This window comes from Panthera onca, chromosome B3 (genome assembly GCF_046562875.1).
Source record: "Panthera onca isolate mPanOnc1 chromosome B3, mPanOnc1 haplotype 2, whole genome shotgun sequence".
NCBI lineage: Eukaryota > Metazoa > Chordata > Mammalia > Carnivora > Felidae > Panthera > Panthera onca.
Window position 1 is genome coordinate 108008931 of NC_138344.1, and position 22725 is coordinate 108031655.

A 22725-nucleotide genomic window follows, 5' to 3' on the forward strand; every position below is an offset into this window, starting at 1 on the left:
AGGGGACACATATCATGACCCATGCAATGATTCAGTATCAAAATTGCCTCCCTGGGTAAATTGGAAAATCTTGATAAAGTGGTAACTTCTAATTCAGTGATCCTTGACATCAGGAAGCCAGCCCCCATACTGAAGATATGAGTATGTGAGATACTTCTGTGTAGCCTGAAGAGGAAGGCTTTGGATTTATCTGGCACTACAAGACTGTTAGGACATGAGGAAAGACCTATATAGGAAAGATGGACCTCGTCTGAACCCTAAAAGCAAGAGACTGCAGACAATAAAATCTGAAAAAGGCAGCAGCATGATTTTCAAATGATAAAAATGGAAGGGAATTTAATGTAGTGTAGAATAGCAGATGAATTACCTTGGTAATGGCTGAAGAAGTTAGAAGGGAATTTGGTGGTTTGGATGAATAAAGCAGGAGTGACAAGATAGTTGACCCAGTAAGCTGAAAGAAAGGTAAGCATGAGAAGTAGAAGTAAGTCAACGTACAAAAGAAACATGGTAGAAGCCTAAAAATAAAGAGGGTGCATGTTGACATTATTGCTAGCAACTGAACATCTTAATAAAACTGAAAATTTCATAGAAATATAGGATGCTATTAAGATGACTTGTCATTTTCTCTATTATGTAAAAACAATTTAATCTTTCTGGGTTTTAATTACTTTTTCTGTAAGATAAGAATTAAAATAACATGCCATCCTAAAGTTCTGTTTTTCTAGGACATTTAGAAGAACCAAGGATCATTTATTTAAAAATTCCTTCAAATAGCGATAATTTCAATTCTTTTGTAATACCTATTGGCTTGAGATGCTTTTGTTTATCTAATATATAGCAAATTCTAATGAATTCATAAATATTTATGTATTTGAGTTTATAAAAATGAATCTACATAGGATAATGATATTGAATCTACATAGGATAATGATCTTTTGGCTCTAAATTCCTGTTTAGTTTGCAAGCAATGCTCTTATTCTTATCCAGAAGTTTTGAAAATCTGATTAAACATAACACTGATGGATTCAGAAGCTTCTAAACTTAGTAAAAAAAAATTAAGATACATGTATCTTAATGATATATGATATATGCATCAAAAAATTTAAAAACATTTCATTGAGGGGGCGCCTGGGTGGCTCAGTCAGTTAAGTGTCCAACTTCAGCTCAGGTCATGATCTCACAGTTTGTGAGTTCAAGCCTCATGTCCAGCTCTGTGCTGACAGCTCAGAGGCTAGAGCCTGTTTCAGATTCTCTGTCTCCCTCTTTTTCTGCCCCTCCACTTCTCACGTTCTCTCTCTCTCTCTCTCTCTCTCTCTCACTCACTCTCTCTCTCTGTCAAAAATAAATAAACATTAAAAAATTTAAAAAAGCATTGAAGTGAGGAATGTTGCAAGTAGGGGTGGTTGATGGTTTTTTCAGGAAAAGAATATTTTGGTAAACAGAACATTTTAAGCCCAATTACCTAATGAAAGTGTCATTGCAATGGATGAAATATTTGTCCCTAATTATTTCAGGTGTACTCATATAAGTTGGTTCATTTTGAATTCTGTAGTTTTAGAAATGCACCAATTAAATATGAATCTAATTCTAGATCACAAATTAAACACAACCCTTGACAGATATTACATTTCGTGAAATAAAAGTGTGTATGATGTAAAATTAGCATCATGAACTTAAGAAAAATACTTTTCTGTAAATATTTTATTTGAAAATATTGAGGCAAAAGTACATCTCAAAAACCATGGGGCAATTGAAAAGTAGGTGCCGTGAGACATTTTATGAAATCAGAGATAAAAATACATCTTCAGATTCTGTTACTATTGAAATAAGTTGAACTTTCTCCTTGTGCACATCAAAAATAGAAGTAAAATGTTTGACAATATGAAGAATATACTAAGTATAAGTTTTGGTTATCAAAATTTGTGCCCCAATGCACAAAGCATATAAACTAGCATAGCGTACCTCACTTTTTAATTTTCAAAGTAAAGACACACATTCTGGAAGAAATATAACAATCCTGTGTCAACTGAATTGTTTAACAAGAACAAGTTCATTAGCCATTCTACAAAAAGAGTGTATTACAGCATAAGCAAAGTGGAAAATAAAAGATGTAGAGACACACTGTAAGTTGTAAATATACAACTAACATCCAATTAAAAAACAAAACTAACTTATAGCACAAGCAAGAATTAACTCTAAATGGGTCATAGACATAACTGTAAAGCCCAAACTATAAAACTCTTGGAAAAAAACCTGGGAATAAATCTTAGGATGTTGGTTTATCCAAAGTCCTATTAGATATGATACTAATATCTAATTAGATTAGAAGTGACACACGCATAAACTAAATGCATTAGATTTCATAAAATGAAAAACTTCTGTGCTTCAAGTGATATCATCAACAAAATGAAAAGACATCCTAAAGGATGAGAGAAAGTACTTGCAAATCGTATATTTGGTAAGGGACTTATATCTAGAATATATGAAGAACTCTTACAACTCTTACAATTCAATAAAATGAAAATATCCCACTTAAAAATGGGTAGGGACCTAAATAAGCATTTCTTCAGAGGGGGTGTATAAATCGCCATCAGCACATGAAAGGATGCTCAACATCATTAGCCATCAGGGAAATGCAAATTAAAATCACAATAAGACACCACCTCACACCCACCAGAATTGGCTATAATAAAAAAGATGGGTAATAACAAGTGTTGGTGAGGACATGAAGAAATTGGGACCCTCATACACTGCTGGTGGGAACGCAGAATGGTGCAGCCTCTTTGGTAACGTGGAGTTGTTAGCCTATGACCCAGCAATCCCACTCCTAGGCATGTATCCAGTGGAAGTGAAAACATATCTCCACACAAAATCTGACCCTTGAATGTTCATAACAGCATTATTTGTAACAGCTAAAAAGTGAAAACAACCTAAATGTCCATCAACTGAATAGATAAACAAATGTGGTATAGTCATACAGTGGAATATATTTGGGCATAATGAAGTACTAATTCATGCTACAACAGAGTTAAACCTTGAAAACATTATGCTGATGGAAAGAAAGCAGTCACAAAAAACACATATTATATGGCTCCCTTTATATGAAATGTCTGGAACAGGCCAATCCATAGAGACAGAAAGTAGATAAATGGCTGGCTAGGGTTGGGGAGAATAAGGTGATTGGTGGTGGAAGGGTGATGGGAAAGAGAGTGAAGGTTTTCTCTTGGGATGTTGAAAATGATCTAAAATTGTGATGGTTGCACAGCTCTGTGAACCCCTGAACTGCACACTTAAAGTTGGTGGATTATGTGTTATGTGAATTATATCTTTGTAAAGTTGTGTAAAAAATAACCCTCCTCACAAACAAAATAAAATGAAAACTACTCCACATAGACATCTTCTGGCAAATGACAAAAGTTTTACTGTCAATGGTGGGATTGACTGAACGTCATACCTGCAGACCACAGGTGTTTTCAGTTTGCCTTGAGGCAATTCCTTTTTCAGCAATGACAGATGCAATGTTTTTTGAAGTGTCCTGTGTGTGTATGTGTGTGTGCACGTGTGTGCACACACATGCATGCACATGTGCTTTTCTCGTGTAGACAGTGGGTAATTTTTGATTTGAGGATCAAATCTTCAAGGGCACTTTTGGCATCTGGTTCCCCATGCAGGTTATTCTGCATATTGCTAGACGTGGTAGTCTCCTTAAATCCAGTTTGCATCATGATCAGTTTTAGCATATGTTCTAGAACTCAGCATTAAGTAGTTCCAAGGGCCCATAACCCAAATTCTTCAGTATCTTATTTTTGAAAATATGAATTCTTTCCATTTGTGCTGTACACAGCCTTGATTTTTACCTTGTCGTAATTATTTAGTCAGATGATTCTGTTCATTTTTTAAATCACATAATAGATCCTAACAAGGTTGAATCCATTTAATTAAGAAAACACCCATGAAGATAAAGAAAGGAAGGACAGAATACAGGGAAGAAATAATGAGAGAAAATATTTGCAATTCTATTAAAGATACAAGTAGCTGTCCATTGACAGGTTTAGTGAAAAATTATTTTTTTAATGTTTATTTATTTTTGAGACAGAGAGAGACAGGGCATGAACAGGGGAGGTGCAGAGGGAGACACAGAATCTGAAGCAGGCTCCAGGCCCTGAGCTGTCAACACAGAGCGCAACATGGGGCTCGAACTCAGGAACTGTGACATCATGACCTGAGCTGAAGTCGGACGTTTAACCAACTGAGCCACTCAGGCGCCCTGGTTTAGTGAAAAATTAAAATAGATTAATAGAAGCTAACTTTTATAAACAGTGTGTCCCTATTGTACATACAGCTCCCACTTCCCAAGGAGGTGTGTTCCAAGGGGGCCTTTGCAAGCTGTTTGGAACCTGAGAGACATTTTCCTTTAAAAGTTGGGGTTCAAGTCCAGATCACAAAAGCTCATTTAATCAATACAAGACAGAGTCCTATAAATGCTAATAAAATATACAACTGATTCATTCAGCACATCTGTGTTGAGCACCCACTCTGTGCCTGATTATGGTGATAGGTGCTTTTGGGGTTCCAACTCCCCCCCCCACACAGCAGTGGGATGGGGCTGATTAATTACTGCTCTCAATCAGTAAATAGTTATTGAGCAGTTGTTTTGGGCCTAACCCTACACTGTCATGGTTCTGAGGATGCAGACATAGGGACTCTGCTCCCACTTTTAAGGAGGCATCAGGCTGGACGGAGCACATACAGGTAAATGGAGAGTTTGAAATGATTTTAAGAAGTGCTTCCATAGGGGTACGCATGGAGGGCAAGGAGAGCAAGAATAAGAGAAAGGTTCAGGTTTGTCTTTTGGGGGGTGGGAAATAGATCCTGCAGGATATGAAGCTGGAAGCACTTTGAGGAATGAGGTTGAATTGGGCATCAAAGTTGGGGGCAGGCAGAGGTCATTGTGGGCACAGAGGCAGAAGGTTGAGAATAAAGGAAAAAGATAACAGATTGGGGAAGCCGCGAGCAGGATGGGTAGGGCAGGGGTTGTGCGGAAAGCCGGCCTAGAGGCGGATGTTGAGTACGTTAATGTGGAGCTAGTAAAGAGGGCTGATGGAGATGTTTTACTGGTCATCATTGTGGATGTGGTAGCTGCAGCTATGGGGGGTTTGCAGGGAGAGCATGTGTACTGAGCAAAGTGCTCAGGTGCAACCCTAAATACTGGTGCCCAGAGATGAGCAGGAAGGACCGGGGTGGAGAGTGGGGGTCTTGGGGCTGCTTTGCTGTGGAAGACTAGGGAAGGAATGTCCTCAGTGGTGTCACCTTCTGTGGGGGAGTAGTCAAGTAGGACTAAATAACATCTGTGTGTGCAGCAACAGGGATAAGTCAGTGCCCTTCTTAGACACCTTTGCCTCTGAGCTACAAAGGCAAGTGTGAGATGCTTTGAGAACACTAGTCCCTACATTAAGTGATTTTTCAGGAGCATAAACTTTTTGCTACTCCAGCCTAGTTATGGCAGGAGCCCTGTCCACAAAGTCCTTTCAGTTTTCTAGGATTTCCTTTGTGTTTGTGAAATTTCCTTACCTCCTCTGTGCTGTCTCCAGACCTAGAACTGGATATTATCATACAAATGGGCTTCTTTAATATTTTAAAATAAGAATTTTAGAATTTCTGAGGTTCTGCATCTTAAAAAAATACTAATTTATCAATAAATCTTGTGGGAGAAAAGATTTCCATAGCTTTATTAAATACCAGCATATGTCTTGTGATGTCTCTTCTAGAAATTAGATACGTAAAATTAGCTTTTGTCTTCAACTGATATTTTCAACATTAGCCTTCATACAAGTGTCCAAGCCCTTGTCCTAAATTCTAAAATCAAAAACATCAGAAACTGGAGTTGTTTCATAAGGCTGAGGATGAACTGAGGTGATTTAGAGCCTTGACTCATCTCTCAGAGTCAATATTCACGTTTTAATTATTAATGCATTTTATTACAAGGTGTTGCTCCAGACTCCACTGCATTGTTAAAAGGTATAGTGTATGTGCGCCATACCAGCTTTTTAAAATCCAAGCAAACCCCAATTCTGAAATATACCTAGCCCCAAGTGTTCCAGCAATGGACCTGGCAGTATCAATACTGACCCATCGAGGCCGTTTCTGCTTGCTTGATTGAGCCTACGTTTTCTGCCTGCCAGGTGAGGGCCAGCATCTGGGTTTTTTTGTGTGTGTGTATGGCTTTTTATTTTAATTTCAGTTGATTAACATACAGTGTCATATTAGTTTCAGCTGTAGAACATAGTGTTTCCACAATTCCATACATCACCCGCTCATCATGACAAGTGCTGCCATTACCGTAATCCCCATCCCCTACTTAACCCACTCCCCTCCCCCTCCCCTCTGATAACCATCAGTTCTCTATAATTGTCTGTTTTTTGATTTCCCTGTGTCTCATTTTCCCCTTCACTCACTTGTTTTGTTTCTTGAATTCCGCATATGAGTGAAATCATATGGTGTTTGTCTTCCTCGGACTGACTTATTTCATTTAGCATTATACTCTCTAGATCCATCCATGTGCAAATGGCAATATTTCATTCTTCTTTTTGGATAAGTAATATTCCATTGTATATATAGCACATCTTCTTTATCCATTTGCTGATTGGTGGACAGTTTGTTCACCATTATATGCTGACATCAGCCCCAGGGCCTGGCATGTCATAGGGTCCATACTGTTTATTAAGCAGATGGACTTTTAAATGAGTGAATTTTCTTCCATACTCTTCTTTTTTCTATCGTGCTTCCAGGCTTGGCTATAACTCTGCTCTGCAGTCTCTGAACATGATAGAGGCAGGGTCTTTACAGGGCCCAAGTATGGCCAGTAGCTTCCTCTTGCAGGTAGCTGTGATGGGTGGATTTTGCTGTTTGGAATGATGTTTGCAGATTCTGAAACCACACACAAGCTTATCAGGCAAGAGTGTCACATCCAGTGACTATCCTCTGCTCTGGGTAAGAAGGAAAAAATTGTAATGGCACATGCTCCATGATTTTGCCAATCCTACCTACTATGCATAAGCAGGGACTCTGGGTCCCACTTTGATTTTCTTTTGTTCTTTGTCATTTTGGTTTTGAGGCACAGACTATTGTATTTCATAGTTTTCTGACACCTGGGGAATGGAACACCTGTTATTTGCATATAACTTTTGGATTTACCAAGTAAAATAATGTGATGGAGGGAATATGGACTTGGGAGTCAGAGTCTATACATTACTTAACAGTTGGGGACATTAGTAATTTTATCTGTCCAGTGACGATACCATAGCTACCTATTATGTTATGGTATTATGTTTTCAGTGGGGTATTATATGTAATGTAATGAGTGCATTATAATGTTTAATAAGTGTTGTTTGGAGTCCTTATTTGCCTATAAATTATTGCTTTTGCTGCTCACAGTAACCTTAAAAAGTAAAGAATCATTGTTTCCATATGTATGGAAAAAACAGAAGCTCAGAGAAGTTGAGTAACAAGTGGTAAATCACAGCTAACAAGTGGCAGAACCTAAAACTTGGGTCTTTCGTTTCTAATTCTCTGCTCTTCACTTCTTTTCTTCTTCGGTGAAAGAGAATACATCTGGATGTAAAGGGAAATTTGAATAGATTTCAGTTCAATTCAAACAATTCTTTCATTATGTGGATGGTGTCAAGGCCCCTATGCTCCATTTTGGGGGCTATAAAGTCCTAGAGTGGACTCTGCTTCCAGTAACTCATGGTTTTTCGGGGATAAGCCATGAGACAGCTTTGTCAATGTGAGTAAAATGCTGTAGAATCAGAGAACAGTCACGATATTCGGGGCCACGGGATTCTTATAGAATCAAAAGTTTGTTTTAAACTGAGAGAGCCCTAAAAGATCAGCTGACTCATCTTAGGTGTGCTCTGTGTGTATTTGGGTTCAGGGGAGCAGCATCAGCTATGTGTGAGGAGTCAAGGACATATAATCTGGTTGGGGAAGCAAGACTAAATAAATAAAATATTAATAAGATCTTAAATAGCTAGCCAAGAGAGAAAACCTATCATGAAGCAGTACATACTTATTTGCTTAATGAATTATGCAGATAGCATTTATTGTAGGAATTCAGAGAAGAGAGAGATAAAGTTCCTTGGCCAAGATTTTATAATTTTGCGTTGAAAGAGGCAGATCCAAAATGGAGATCTCTTCACTGTCACCTATAATAGTCTTTACACTTTACTAATGTATTAGGCACAATTCTTCTGAGTGCAAGTAACAGAAAATTCAAAAGGGGCTTAAACACACACATGCATGTGCACACAATAGTTTATTGGCTCATATGAAAAGGCTAGTGAATTATTCTGTATACAGGAATGATTGGCTCCTGTTGACAATGGGTATTAGGAATGTACAACTTTTGGTTCTGCTTTTTTCTGCATTAGCTTCTTTCTGAGGTGGATACAGGCTTACATCCTATTAGATTATCAACCCCAGCTGGAGGAGTAGGAGTGCTCCTTTTCAATATTTCCAGCAAAGTCCCGGGGCCAGCTGCCATTGACCAAATTCAAGTTGTTTGCCTATGCTAAAATGAAGGAATATGGGGTCATCCTCACTCCAACCTCGTGGATTGAAATTTGGAGAGGTGGTTTTCCTCAAAAGAAAATCTTTGGTAAAGATGTCATTACCAAAACAGAGGGGAAATATTCTAGAAGGTCAAAACACCTGTATAGTATAACACATATAAAAGTGTGTTACTTCTTTTTAAAAGAAATTTTAATACTAAGAACCCAAGTTTTTATGTATTTCCCCACATAGCGGGTGCTCGGCTTTTCATTTTGTTGTATAGATGCACATTTATATCCCTTTTCTGTTTGAAGGACTTCTTTTAACATTCTTGTTTTGTTGTGATGAATTCTTTCTGAAAAGTCTTTATTTTCCCTTTGTTCTTGAAAGATATCTTCTCTGGGTATAGAATTCTGTCAGTGTTTTTCTTTCAACCCTTTAAAACTATTTCTTCACTGTGAGATTTCACAGTGAGAACCCTACTGTCCTTATCTATACTCCTCTGTTCAAGTGTCTTTTTTTCCCCCTTTGACTACTTAAAATTAATAGACTATTTTTAGAACGGTTTTAGGTTGATAGAAAAATTGGGCAGAAAATAGGGAGAGCTTCCATGTACTCTCTGTCCTCCTGCCCTGCTTTTCCTATTATTAACATCTTGGATTGAGTTGGTGTGGTACATTTGTTACAACTGACAAAACAATATTGATACATTGCTAGTAACTATAGTCCATAGTTTACATTAGGGTTCCCTCTGTTGTTTTGTTCCTGATGATCTGTCACTGGTTTTCAGCTATTTGATTATGATGGTGTACCTTGATGTGGTTTTCACCATACTTTTCGGTCTTAGGATGTGTTGACCTTCTTGAATTGGTGGGTTTATCTTTTTCATCAGATATGGAAAACGTTGTTCATGCTTCTTTCAGATTTTTTTTCTGCTCCTCTCCTTCCTTCACAGTCTCCAATAACATGTATTTTATGCTGCCTGAAGGTGTCCCACTGCTCTCTGATCCTCTGTTCATGTTTTTGCAGTGATTATATTTCTCTGTTTCATTTTGGATAGGTTTCTATTGCTGTTTTCAAGCCACTAGTCTTTTTTTTTTTTTCTGTAGTGCACAATCTGCCATTAATTCCAATCAGTGTATGTTTTCATCTTAGTGTAGTTTTCTTCTCTAAGTTTTGTTTGAATATTTCATATTTCTATTATGTTCAATCTTTCTTGTAGTTTCTTGAATGTATGCAATACAGTGATATTTACCGTTTTAGCGTCCTTGCCTACAAATTCTGTTGTCTGTACGATTTCTTACACCATTTCAATTGATTGAAATTTCCCCTCATCATTCATGATATTTTTCTGCTTCTCTGCATGCGTAGACATTTTTGATTGGATAGCATACATTGTAAATTTTACCATGCTGCATGCTGGATGTATAACTGTTCCTTGAGCTTGGTTCTGGGATGTGGATAGGTTACTTGGAAACTGTTTGATCCTTTCAGGTCTTGGTTTTAAACTTTGTTAGGTAGGGCTGAAGTAATGTTTTATCTAGGGCTAATTGCTCTTTCCTATGAGGCAAAACCCTTCTGAGTAGTTTACCAAATGCTCCACTAATGAGGATTTCTATGCTTGCTAGTTGAACCAGGCACTCACTGTTCCTGGTTCTGTGTGAGCTCCGGGTACTGTTACCTCCAATCATTTCCATTAGCTTTTTCCATGGCTACAGTATTTTTCCTCACATGCCCTTATCAACATTCATCTGAAGACTTCAAATACAGCAGGTCTGTGAGTTCTTTTTGTGGCTCTGTTCTTCCAGACTGTTTGGGCGAGTCCTGACAGCCTTGGCCCCTAGATCCATCTCCTCAAATCAGGGAGACCATTAGCTTTGCCTCAAAACTTTCTCCAGGCAGTTAGTTTGGGTAAGCATAGAACTCACTTGCTTATTTCCCATCTCTCAGGAATCCCTGTTTGGGGTTGCATAATGTTCAATATTTTCAGAAACATTGTCTATGTCCAGGTTTTTAATTGCTTCACAAGTGAGGCTAAATTTGGTACCTGTTATTTCATCTTGATTGGAGGCAGACGTCCCCTTGATGAACCCTTAACAATTTAAAGGTTGACCTGGGCTTCTCATGGATTTTTTTTTAACCTGGAAATTTCAATCTCTTGGCATTTCATTTCTTGCATTACAATATACCCCCTTCATTTATTTTTTGTATTATGGTGCTTTTGAGATCTCCAATACAGAATTGCAAGGAAGTGGTAACAGCAAGTGTTCTTGTCTTTTATTGTCTCTAAGGAACGTTAAAATTTACTTTTGAGTGTGATGCATGGTATATTTTCTTTTTCAAGTAGAGAAAATTTTCTTCTATTCCTAGTTACTGAGAATCATTGTCATGAATGATGTTGAAACCTCTTTAATAATTTTCCACATCTGGTGAGATGATTATGTTTTTCATCTTTAATCTATTAATGTGGTTAATTACATTTAAGAGATTTTCCTGATACTTAAACTTCATTGCATGTCTGTTATAAATTCTTATTCTCAATGTGTTTGTTTTTGATATATCACAAATTTTATTTGCTGCTTAGTTTACAATATTTGCAAGTAGCATCATAAGAGATTGATCTACTATGTAAATTACCTTACTTGAGTTTATGCTATCCTTAAAAAATGATACAAGAAGTTTTTCCTTCTAGAATGGCTTATATAAAAGAACAATTACCTGGTCACTGAAAGTTGGAAAAAGTCATATAAAGCTGTCTGGATAGATGTGTCACTTTTTGAATTTTTTCTATTATTTCTTTAGTAGTTACTGGTCTATGTTTTATCTATTTGTTCTTTTTTAAATTGTTTAGACTGGTTTTTGTTCTTTTCAGATTTTTAAGTGTCCGTTATATATGTAAATGTATTATTTGTCTCTGTCTTGCCATGGCTTATCTTTAAGAGACCATTTTCATCTTGTCTAGTTTTAAATGTTTTCTTTATATTAACATTTATATTAATATCTGTTTTTTATCTTCTCTATTTCTTCCATGCATTTTGGTTTGGTTTAAACTGTTGGTCAATAACATCTTAAATTGACCATTTATCATATTAATTTTTCAGTCTTTTTCTTGATTTCTAATATATACCTTAAATGAATCCATAAATTTCTTTCAAGTACCACTTTAAATATATCCCACAAGTATATGATATATGATGTGTTCATTATTTTTCAGCTATAAATATTTTATTATTCCAATTAGGTTTCTTCTTTGACCCATCAATTATTTAAAAATGTGGATTCTGGTTTCCAAAAGCATTTTTATAATTTTTAAAAAGTATTTTATATCTAACCATATTGAAATTAGAATGTGATATAATGTTTTTGAACCTTCTTCTGTGGCCTAATACATGGCTAATTTTTGTCAATCTTCCACATAGGATTTAAATTACTGTGTGTTCTTAGATTGTTTTCCATTTCACCTCAAGCTAGTTTAATTCCTCTTGTGTATTATATTCTGTGTGTTTGTGGTGTTAACTCATCTTTAGAAGGGGTGTGTTTTTGCTTGGTGAGGGGTGTAATCCTGTGTATGTTGGGTTATGGAAATATTCCTATAGAGCAATTTTGCATTTGCTTCTACTGGGTCTCCTGGATTTCATAAATGCTTACCCATTTCCCTTATTAATTTCTTACCTTCAGATATCTGTGCTTCACTGATACTATATCTCTGAGAGAGGTAAAGACTTGATGTTTTTATTTGTCATAGGGTAATTTTTTTCTCATTCATAGCCCCAATAGATAGTAAGCTTCCTTGCTACTTCTCTAAGTCCAAACTGTTAGATGAAATTTACTAGTCCCCTTTTCATAGAAAGAGCAGCCTTTATTAAAGAGTAGTAGTTTTATGCTAGCATCCTTATTCTACCCTTGCATGAACCCAAAGCCGTTGATATCCTAGATATCAGCCAAACAAGTTGGTTACTCCTCTGGGTTAATACCAGGTGTCTTTCTAATTTTATCAGTGCTTCTATGAGTTTGTGGCAGAAGGGGGTTCTATATGTCCTCAGGCTTCCATATAGCCAGAACAGAAAGTTGGTCTGATTTTTAAAGGTGAATAAACTAAGGTTCATGCAAGATCACCCAACTGGGAAGTGTCAGTGCTGGGATAAAAACCTGTACATGACCTGCTTCTTTTTGGCATTCTTCCTGCTTTGCATTTGGCTTTTATCTGATATTTGTGATGGTTAATTTTGTGTGTCATATGATTGTGCCATGAGGTGCCAAAATAGTTGATCAAATATTATTCTGGGTGTATCTGGGAGGATGTTTATGAATGAGATTAACATTTGAAATGGTAGACTGAGTAAAGCAAATTGCCCTCTCTAATGTGGGTGGGCCTCATCCAATCAATTGAAGACCTCAATAGAAGAGAAAAGCTGAGTAAGAGAGAACTTTGTCTGCCTGTCTGCTTGAACAAAAACATTGGTCTTCTTCTGGTCTTGGACTAGAACGTACACCATTGGCTTTCCTTATTCTTAGGCCTTCAGTCAGCCTGGAACTAGACCCCTGGTTCTCCTGGGTCTCCAGCTTGCCACTTGTAGATCTTGGAAATTGTCAGCCCCATAATTATATGAGCCAATTCCTTATAATAAAAATACAAATAAATATAAATACATATATAAATAAATATAAGTATAAATACACATATCTCCCCTATTGGCTGTGCTTCTCTAGATAACCTGCCCAATACACTATTGTATTAATTTAAAATTCATTTGTTTATTCATTTTTGAAGGACCTTTTATTCCTAGCAGTATGTTAGACACTAAGGGGATACAGTAGAGAACAATGAATTAAGACCCCAAATTCCTTGAAACATGTTAGAGGAACTACAGCTACATAAACCCACTTAGAAAATGTAAGTAAGATAAATATCAGAAGGTAAGCTCTACGTGACAGTTCAGAATATGGATGGAACAAGGGACATTATTATACCCAGGGCAACATTTCTAATTCAGTGGTGCCAGCTTTGTTCAGGTGGTTCAATGCCAAAGATGGATGTGATTTTTGTGGCACCCCATGAAATTTTAATGTATTTATTTTCATCACAAAGCAGGAATTATTTTGCCAATGGAACTATGACTAGATGATATAAGCCATGTAACAATCACAGGCAGGAGCATGCACATCCATGACAAAACAAGCTGAGGAAAGAAGCATGATTAACTATTTCCACTTTTTTTTTTTTTTTTTTTTTTTTTTTTTACTTGCTTGTGCTTGTCAGCCCATGTGTGATAACAGGAACCCAAGGGACAGAACCTTTATGGGAAAAGTCAAACATTTAGAAAATTTTCCATCAACTGTTCTGCAAATGGAGAAAAGTTATTCATTATCTGATTTTATCAGTGGCATCATTGAGGGCTGCTATTCCAATATATGCATACCACCACTGAATATATGAGGTATGAATTATGTGACTTTTCTTGGAATATGGCTTTTAGTTTTCTTCTAAAAAAGCTCTTAGCCAAGTGAGCATTTTCAGTCCATGCCTTTTCAGTTATCATGATATATTTGGATATATTTACCGTAGATTCAGTGCTGGGGAGAGTTTGAAACTGCCTTATAGATATTATCCCAGTAGCCTGACTGGGCTCTGTTGCAAGATAAAACAATAACTTTGGAAACTGCCTTGAGAATGATTTGCAGCATGGGATAAGAAGAAGAGTGAGTGGAATGAATGGCTAGAATTTCAAAAACTCACAACACCTGCACATCTCAAGATCTGTCCATTATCTCTCTCAGCCTTGGTTATCCATCCCAGGCCCTTAGTATCCATGGCAATGGAATTTTTTTTTTGTCTTCCTAATCAGAACATTTGTAAATTGTAATGTAGGTTCACATTTGCATGTAAGGATTCATTGGAGTGATAGAGAGCTCTTGGGGGTTGGAGAAAAGAAAGCAAGAGCAGCCATTCTGGTTTTATGTTTTCTCTGCATGTGCAGAAATTTAATTACCAGGTCACCGCAGTTCTCAGCAGAGTAAATTATAGTCCTGACCATTAATTTGTATGTAAATGCCACTGTAGCAAGAAAACAACACAACACTTGGGTCCTATCAAGAAATTCCCTTGTTGGAAGCATACAGATTAGAGAGCAGAGCTAAAGAGTCAGGGAGATTAACAGTTTAGCACTTGCTCTTGTCCGGATGAGCCCTGTTGTAGTCATGAACTTCAAAGTGATTGTCAAAGTCAAGTGTTCAGGAAACACTTGCAGTTGAGAGAGTCAGATAATGAGAAATCAGGGTCCAATGAGTACGGACACAGGTCTGTTTAGAATACTATCTATTATAGTGCAGCCTTTGTGTAATCCCCATAGTCTGAGCTAATCACCCCACCCATGATGCTTTCATGGTGCCTCCTCTCTATCTTGGATGAGAACAGCCTGGTGGGGAAGAGAAATAAGTTCCTTTTTGTTTCAGCCCACAATTAATTGTTGATTCCTTTGATCTGATGGAGTATTGGCTTCATACTTTGTTCTGCTAAGTTTGTTTCAGTTTTACATTTAGTCTTAGCTCAAAGGTTGCTCCTTCTAGAGTTTTAATGGAATACCTAAGGTGTGTACTAAGCCTCTCTAACTTGGCCAGATTCAAACTCCTAATTCAGTCTCCTCTGAAATAGTCTGCAGCCAAAATGCCTGTGTAGATTTTTAGCCCTCTAGCTGTGACTTTTAGGGGGTTCCTTGGATTCTTCCCTATGCAATCATATTTCAGGTTTCAGTCAATTGTTTGAGCTAAGTTCACATGCAGATTTTGGAGTTCTCTCTCCGTGGTTCCTTCCTTTCTGGAGTTTTCCCCTATATTTCTTTGAATTCTGTCCTCCAACATTTTAAGTCAATAAGGCTTCTGATTTCTTCTGAGTCCTAGATGCCCTGTGCTTCATGGACTTGGTGGTACTTTTAACAGAAAAGCAATGTAACCATGTATCTCATCCAGTAAAATTTCCTTCTTTCAAAGATTGGATCCTCTCCAGATCGTCCCTGCTCTTGCTCACTCTCTATGTCTTCAAATAGTTTGTTTAAATTTTTTTTTCATGAATTTATAACTGTTATTCGTAGGTGAGTTCAAATCACTTATTCTGCTGTTATCAGAACTGGAATCTTTGAGGGGTGCCTGGGTGGCTCAGTTGGTTAAGCCTCTGACTTTGGCCTAGGTCATGATCTCGCCGCTCATGAGTTCGAGCTCCACGTCAGGCTCTGTGCTGACAGCTCAGAGCCTGGAGCCTGCTTTGGATTCTGTGTCTCTCTCTCTCTGCCACTCCCCCACTCGTATTCTGTCTCTCTCTCTCAAAAATAAATAAACATTAAAAAAAATTTTTTTAACGAACTGGAATCTTTGATATTGTAACTTTTCCCTAGTATAGTGATCTGTATGTTACTAACTTTAATCTTTTATTTTTGACTCACTCATATCTGTTACAAGTGGCATCTCTTTGTAGGAAATAGAGTTGTCAAAATATCTCGCAAAGGTACAGGATAACAAAACAAGTGTGCACAGGAGAACCCAATGCTAATTCTTCCTCTGCCACTAACCAGCTATTTGACTTTGATGAGTCCCTTAAGTAATCCCAGACTCAGTTTCTGTTCTGTAGAATGAGGGAGTTGGGTTATATCAATGTTTTTCAAACTTTTAAAAAGTGTTGGGACTTCTATTTTTTTTTCTCAACAAAATCTCACAAAAATGTAAACCATATTAGGGCAAAATATCCTTGACTGTAGAGGGTGCATAGTTCAACCTGCTCAGTACAACCACCCATATCTCCACGTTGATAGTGGCATTGAAGCTCCTTTGTGGAACCCTAGACTTCCACAGAACATAGTCTGATAATAGTTAAGGCTGGATGATTTATAAAAAATCTTTTTCTCTCCTGCCTGAATCCAATAATGGCTGGATTGTGCTTCCAGAAATGTGGCCCCTTTCTTAGGATCTGAAATGGGCAGTTGTCTCATTTAACCTCCTTTCTGCTTTTTCACTTTAACCAACTTCTTATTCTTACTTCCAATCTTATCCAGCCACCATGGGCAGGCATTCATTGTGGGTATTTGAGAAATCTAGTATGTAAGGGATTTCCTGCAATTGTAGCTAAAAGTAACACCCAGGTACTGCACTACTGAGTGCAACCCACCCCCACCTGTCTCCACTTCCCATCTAGAAGATGTGAGCCGTACTTCCCTCCACCTAATTGCTCTTGTGTGGGTGGGAAGGAATTAATAAGCTTGGAGCTACACTGATCATTTATAAATTCTAACTCCATCTGTAAAATAGCAGCAGACAGGCTTAAGAAATCCTCCCTTTGTATCACCAGTTGGTAGTTTTGTTGCCTTAAAAGAAACAAGAAAATGAGCAGGTGTTGAGCACTGCCCACATCCAGACAGCATTGCCAACTCATAGAGTGCTCCACCTCCAAACTTGGGGAAAAGGATAGTGAGGAAGGAAAGTGACACAACTCCTATTATCAGCTTAATCTTTTCCTCCCCTAGCCCTTGTTTCTTCCACCTTTCCCTTACAAAACCCTGATGATGAGTTTCCAAGTTAGACCCTGCAAGAACAGGCACATTCTTTCCTTTGTATGTAAATGTAAGGCTTCCTGAAAGGGTTTCCACCTAGGGTACTGCCATGATGGGGGATGATGATAATAATAATAATAATAATAATAATAATAATAATAATAATGAACCGGTTTGAGCATATCAAATACCAGGCATATGCTAAGTGTCTTTACATGGCTAATCTCATTTAGTTCTCTCAACAATTGTAAGAAGTGAGGAATCTCAATAAGGACACTGAAGTTCAAAAAGAATAAGAATTTGCTTTGTTATACCTGACAGCAGTTTCTGTGGCCCTGCCCCAGCCCCCCTTCTTTACTCTAAAGTGGAAGATACAGATGGCATTGGCTCTGCCCCTTCTTACTTAAACAAGAAAAAAATCATTACGAATTAGAGTGAGGGACATTCTGACTCCATTGTGGTAGGGATTCAATATTGATGGGTCATCAGCTAGCTCTCTGTACCTGTCCAAGTCATGAACTTGCTGTCAGTGCAAGAAGCCCACAGTAGCACCTTGATAATGTATGAACAAAGGGGTGAAGCCAGGTGGCCATGCATCAGCAAGGTTGCAGAAGAGTCTAACTTCTCTTTGGTGGTGGATATTTGGGTGCTATCTATGGTCTGTCTGAATTCTGTGATTGAGTAAAATGAACAATCTCAACTTCAAGATGTATCCACATCCATGGTAATTGTGCAATGTTTTCCTATTATTTTAGCAAGCTAGTTGGATGAAGAGGTGAAGATTTTAATACAAATGCCCATTGTGCTGTTTCACAGGTACTTAGCTTGAAAGGGGTTTAAAGTTTATGTTTATACAGTGTTTCAGAGAGTACTATATTATCTCTAAAATAAGCAACACAACTTAGATGAGACTTTGCAATTTTAAAAATTTAAGTTGAATGAAATCCAGATCAGCTATTTAGTTGTTGACATAGAATCATTACAAGGCGAGTAGCAGGGATCTTTAAAAACAATGTTCGTGAAAATTCTTTCTAACTCAGCCTGTGTAATTTTGTGTTCTTAGTGATAAAATACAGTTGTATCAATTTTGACCAGGAATTTAAAAAGTTTTTTTTTTCCCTTGAGGCAGCTGATGGTAGAGGGAGCATTATGTCCATTAACATTGACTTTGGAGCAATACAGCCTGGGTTTCGATCTTGGTTCCACTATTTACTAACTGTTATGACTATGGCAAATTACTAACCTCACTTTGCCTCAGTTTTCCCATCCAGAGAATGGGAATAATAAAGTACTTATTCTTTGGGTTATCGTAAGGAGTAAATAAATGAAAATATGTAAAGTTCTAGAACAGTGCCTGCACATGATACATGCTCTATATGGGATTGCTTTTATTATTGTTATAGCACCACAAGGGACTTCTGTTGCTACTCAGTGGTTTTTAGGATGGATGGCAGGTTTTGTTATTAGGTGGAGAATTCCCTGAGATCCTTGGGGTGTAAGACTTAGAATAGTATGTGCAGGTTTATTTATAATCCCCCAAGGATCCATAGGCCACTTATACTGCAGCCTTCCTGTATGTATTCACTCCCATGTGGACTCACTGCTCTTCTCTCCTTTCAAAGGAAGCAACTTCCCGGGCGGAGGCAGCCGGGCACCCTGGCCCAACTCTGACAACTAGATAGGGCGCAAGTATTCTCACACAATAACATCTGCTGATATCCGCATTGGCTAAAAACATAAGTTCTATGTTCAAGTCCCACTGTGTTATTTTGCTTACTTTGTTGCCCAGGGCAAGTTACTTAACTGCTTTGTGCCTCTGTTTTCCATCTCTATGATGGGAATAAGAATCATCCCTACTTTCTGGTGTTGCTATGGTGGTTAAGTGGGATAATATACGCAAAGTCAAGAAGATGCCTGGTATATACTGTAAGTTGAATGAATTGGAAATCTTTTCTCTGTGGATGATTGATGAATCACTGGAGAAAAAAAATCAAGGATGAATTATGGTTAATAATGGTAAATTAATGAAGTCCAAAAAATATTAATAATTCTAATTATTGATTTTATAGATGAAGAAATATCCATGGACTAACTCAATTTGAAATTGATGACTATGATTATTTACATTTTATTTATTTTTATTTTATTTTAAATTTAAAAATTTTTCTTTAAATGTGAAGAATTTAGTCATTTATTACTTATATATAACACCCAGTGCTCATCCCAACAAGTGCCCTCCTTAGTGCCCATTACCCTCCCCTACAGCAACCCTCAGTTTGTTCTCTGTATTTGAGTCTCTTATAGTTTGCCTCCCTCTCTCTTTTTATCTTAAAAAATGATGTAGTGATACAGATGGAATGGAATCTCACACTTGGAAAGAGCTCCCATGTACACTTATTCCAACCACCCCTCCCATGCACATATCCTCCTAACTTTTTCTCAGATGCTTAGATGGTCCTATGTTCTAAAGGTGAAGGGAATTCAATTTTGCTCCACTGGTCTCTGGGTCTCTCCCATATGTGATGGTCTATCCCACAACAGGTGCTTTTCCCAGCATTTGAGACATGGGAAGACTGCCCCTTATGATCATTTTCTGTTGAGATGTTTTTTTAGTATTGGCATATTCAGTATGTTTTGATACTTAGCTTTTCAGGTCTTACCATGTGCTGGTCACGGCCAACAAAATTGAGTGAACTGACAGCGATGTGCTCTTGTATTCTTGGGCCAGCTGCTCCATAAAAAGCAAAACATCCAGTATACATGTTTGTTGGGTAGGAAGTTTGGAGGCAGAAAACATAGATCTAGAGAAGATCTGGGAAATGACCCAGACATCAGAAATGATCCAGAGTGTTTAAAGGATTTGACCACAGGGATTGAGCTAGTTGATGTGAGCATAGAGAGTTCTTTCCACTCTCTCTCTCTCTGGTTCTTCAGCATAATGATTAGAAATGTAGCCTTTAGAGACAGGCTACCTTGATTCAAATCTCCATTCTACCCCTTATTGGAAGTATTATTGTCAGCCGTTGTAGACATCTCTATCTCAGTTTTCTCACTTGGAAAAAGAGAACAATAATGGTGTTTCATGTATATTCTGTGAGCTAATATGTGTAAGCACTTAGGACAGTTCCTGGCACATAAAAAACAAACAAATAAGTGTTTGTTATTACTACATATCTTCTTAACAAACTCAGAAATATCAATTCTTAAATAAGAGAATAAATGTTTTGATCAGGCTGGTACTTAAAGTATTTTCTCTCACTTACAAAATGGCTTTATAATTTCTTCTTAGCTTCTGAATCAGATGGAATATTCAGGACCCATCTGTGAATTAACAACCATACCCTTCCCCAGAATTACTATATGACTTTTGGATTGGAGGAGCAAATCTCTAAGAAATAATTCCTGTTATTTATTGTTTCCAATTTACTTTCAGCAAATATTTACAGAGTAGCCTCCCATGTGCCTGGCATAGAGATAGGGTCTTGAGGGATACATAGGTGGGTGGTCTGCTGTGCCCCTTACTCTCCTGATGTGTGCAGGCTAGGTGGAATGGTTGGAAATTAAATAGGTAAATCTGTCACAAAGCCGGAGGGAGCACTGATAGGGCAGGACTGAGCTCATGGAAGAAGCCGTGAACCTTATAAGGGATCAGTGAAGGGCTTTCTGGAAGAAGTGATGTCTATGGCAAGTCCTGATGATGAGCTAGATTCTTGACTAGTCTAGAGGGCTAGAGGAAACTAGTCCAGGCACAGGGAACCCTGGGTGAGTGTGGGCGGGGGGAGGGGGAGAGGTGCTCAGGCTTGGAGAAAGCATTACATCTTCATCAGTTTATTCAATATTTAACAAGTGTTTGTTAAGTACTTACTATGCAACAGACATTGTTTTACATAATGAAGAGACATCAGGTAACAAAACAGGTGATGTCTTTATTTTCATGAAAGTCATGGGGGAGAAGAGAGAAATAAAGAGAATTGCTTAACGTGGGGCAATGGGGAAGGGTTTAGTGGAGCTGACACCTCAGTGGTGAGAGGAGAGGAACCAGCCAGGTAAATACCAGGGCAGGAGAGTTCCAGGTAGAAGGAACATCAAAGGCAAAGAACTCAAAGGGAAGAACTATCTTCGCTTATTGTAGAAGCTGAAAGGACCAGTGGGCCGATATGGACAAAGTGGTATAAATAATTCAAAGGGTATTTGAGTTGGGTCGTTGGTGCTGAGAAAGGCATTGGAACACAATAATATAAGCTAGTTTTGTTTTGTTTCATTTAAATTACATATACTACTATGGGTGTGTCTTCAAAACTAGGATACTTTTGGAAGATCTCAGTTGCAAGTAGGTCTGTTCTGGAGTGGGGCTTGGCTCTTTGTGTTTTAATAATAGAAATGAGGCTAAGAGCATATTTTCTGTCATCATTGACTAGAATGAATGTAAGTCAAATGTCCTGTTCCCAGTTATAAGCACGTCAGCAACACAAGAAATCAGCAGGGCCTCCCTGCTCAACAAGAGGTCTTATTATGTCAATTAGGGGCGTCCCAATGTTTCCTCCCAGGTTCTAGTCATATATTTCTACTTGCCCTCGTAGGCTTTCTTTTCCTGTTTTATTCCTTTGGGCTCAAATTTGTGTTTCAATAAATGCTCTAAAATCTTTCTGCCTGGTTTGGGCTTGCTTTATCCAGACTCCTCATCCATGTTCTTCTGTTTCTCCAAATTATGTATCTCTGTATTATTGTGGGCCCCCCATGAAACTCATGGCTCTTGTTTGCTCCCAGTTAACAGCTTTGGAGATGATGAAGAGCCATGCACATCTTCTGACAGTGACGGGGAGGTGATCAAACAATTTGAGATTTCCATGTCCCGGTCCCAGAGTTTTCGTTCAGAAGCATCTAAGAAAGGCACACAGGTGGGATTGAAGCAGAAATCAAAATTCAGCCACCTGCTCTCTACCCATGAAGAGGATAACACAGAAGTGTCTGCCTGTGAAGGTATTTGCATGAAACCCTCCCTTTATCTAGAGCAGGGATGGACAATCGTAAGAACAGCTTTGAGTCACTTGATTACTACACTTGTATCTGAGTCTCCAGAGAGGAAAAGAAAAGGGGGCGAGACCCAGAGGCTGAAACAGAGTAGAGGGGGTCTTACCAACCTCACAGAGGGGCTGTCATGCAGGGAACTGGGAGGAATGAATAAGAAGTGCCAAAATCCTTACCCCTGATTTGTGGGACCCCTTCCTTCCTTTTAGGTTATCATTTTGTATATTTTGAACACTGATGGCTAGAATTAGAATGGTATTTATGAAGCTTTATAAAATCTTGTTCTCTTCTGATAAATACAAATATTTCACATACCTGTTTGCTGACATTGAGATTCTGTCATTTTTCTCTCATTTGGAATCCTAGAGTCTATTTTCCATATATGTATATGACCTCAAAAATTTTTGGAAACTTTCTTTTAACAGTTGATGTTCTTAAAACAATATGTGTGTTTTATCATTCAAATAAATATATGTTTTACAATAATATCAAATAGCCTTTTTCAGATAACACATACCTTGTACATTTGTCCTCATTTTCTGTAGTTTCTACCCTCCCCCCCACCCCCCATCCTACCCCTCTGTTTCCATCCTCTGCCACATGAGAATTG

At 37.9% G+C, this 22725-nt stretch overlaps 1 protein-coding gene across 6 annotated transcripts in view; it reads left to right on the forward strand.

Moving 5' to 3' along the window:
- The window catches only part of SYT16 (synaptotagmin 16), a 251067-nt gene that overhangs the window by 196188 nt on the left and 32154 nt on the right, over positions 1–22725 (forward strand). For 5 of the 6 annotated variants that reach the window (XM_060619997.3, XM_060619990.3, XM_060619994.3 and 2 more), the window contains one exon: positions 21855–22067. The exons of the other annotated variant lie outside the window; for it this stretch is intronic. In XM_060619997.3, the coding sequence (XP_060475980.1) occupies positions 21855–22067 (213 nt within the window). The remainder of the gene's footprint in view (positions 1–21854; positions 22068–22725) is intronic. 6 annotated transcript variants of the gene reach the window in all.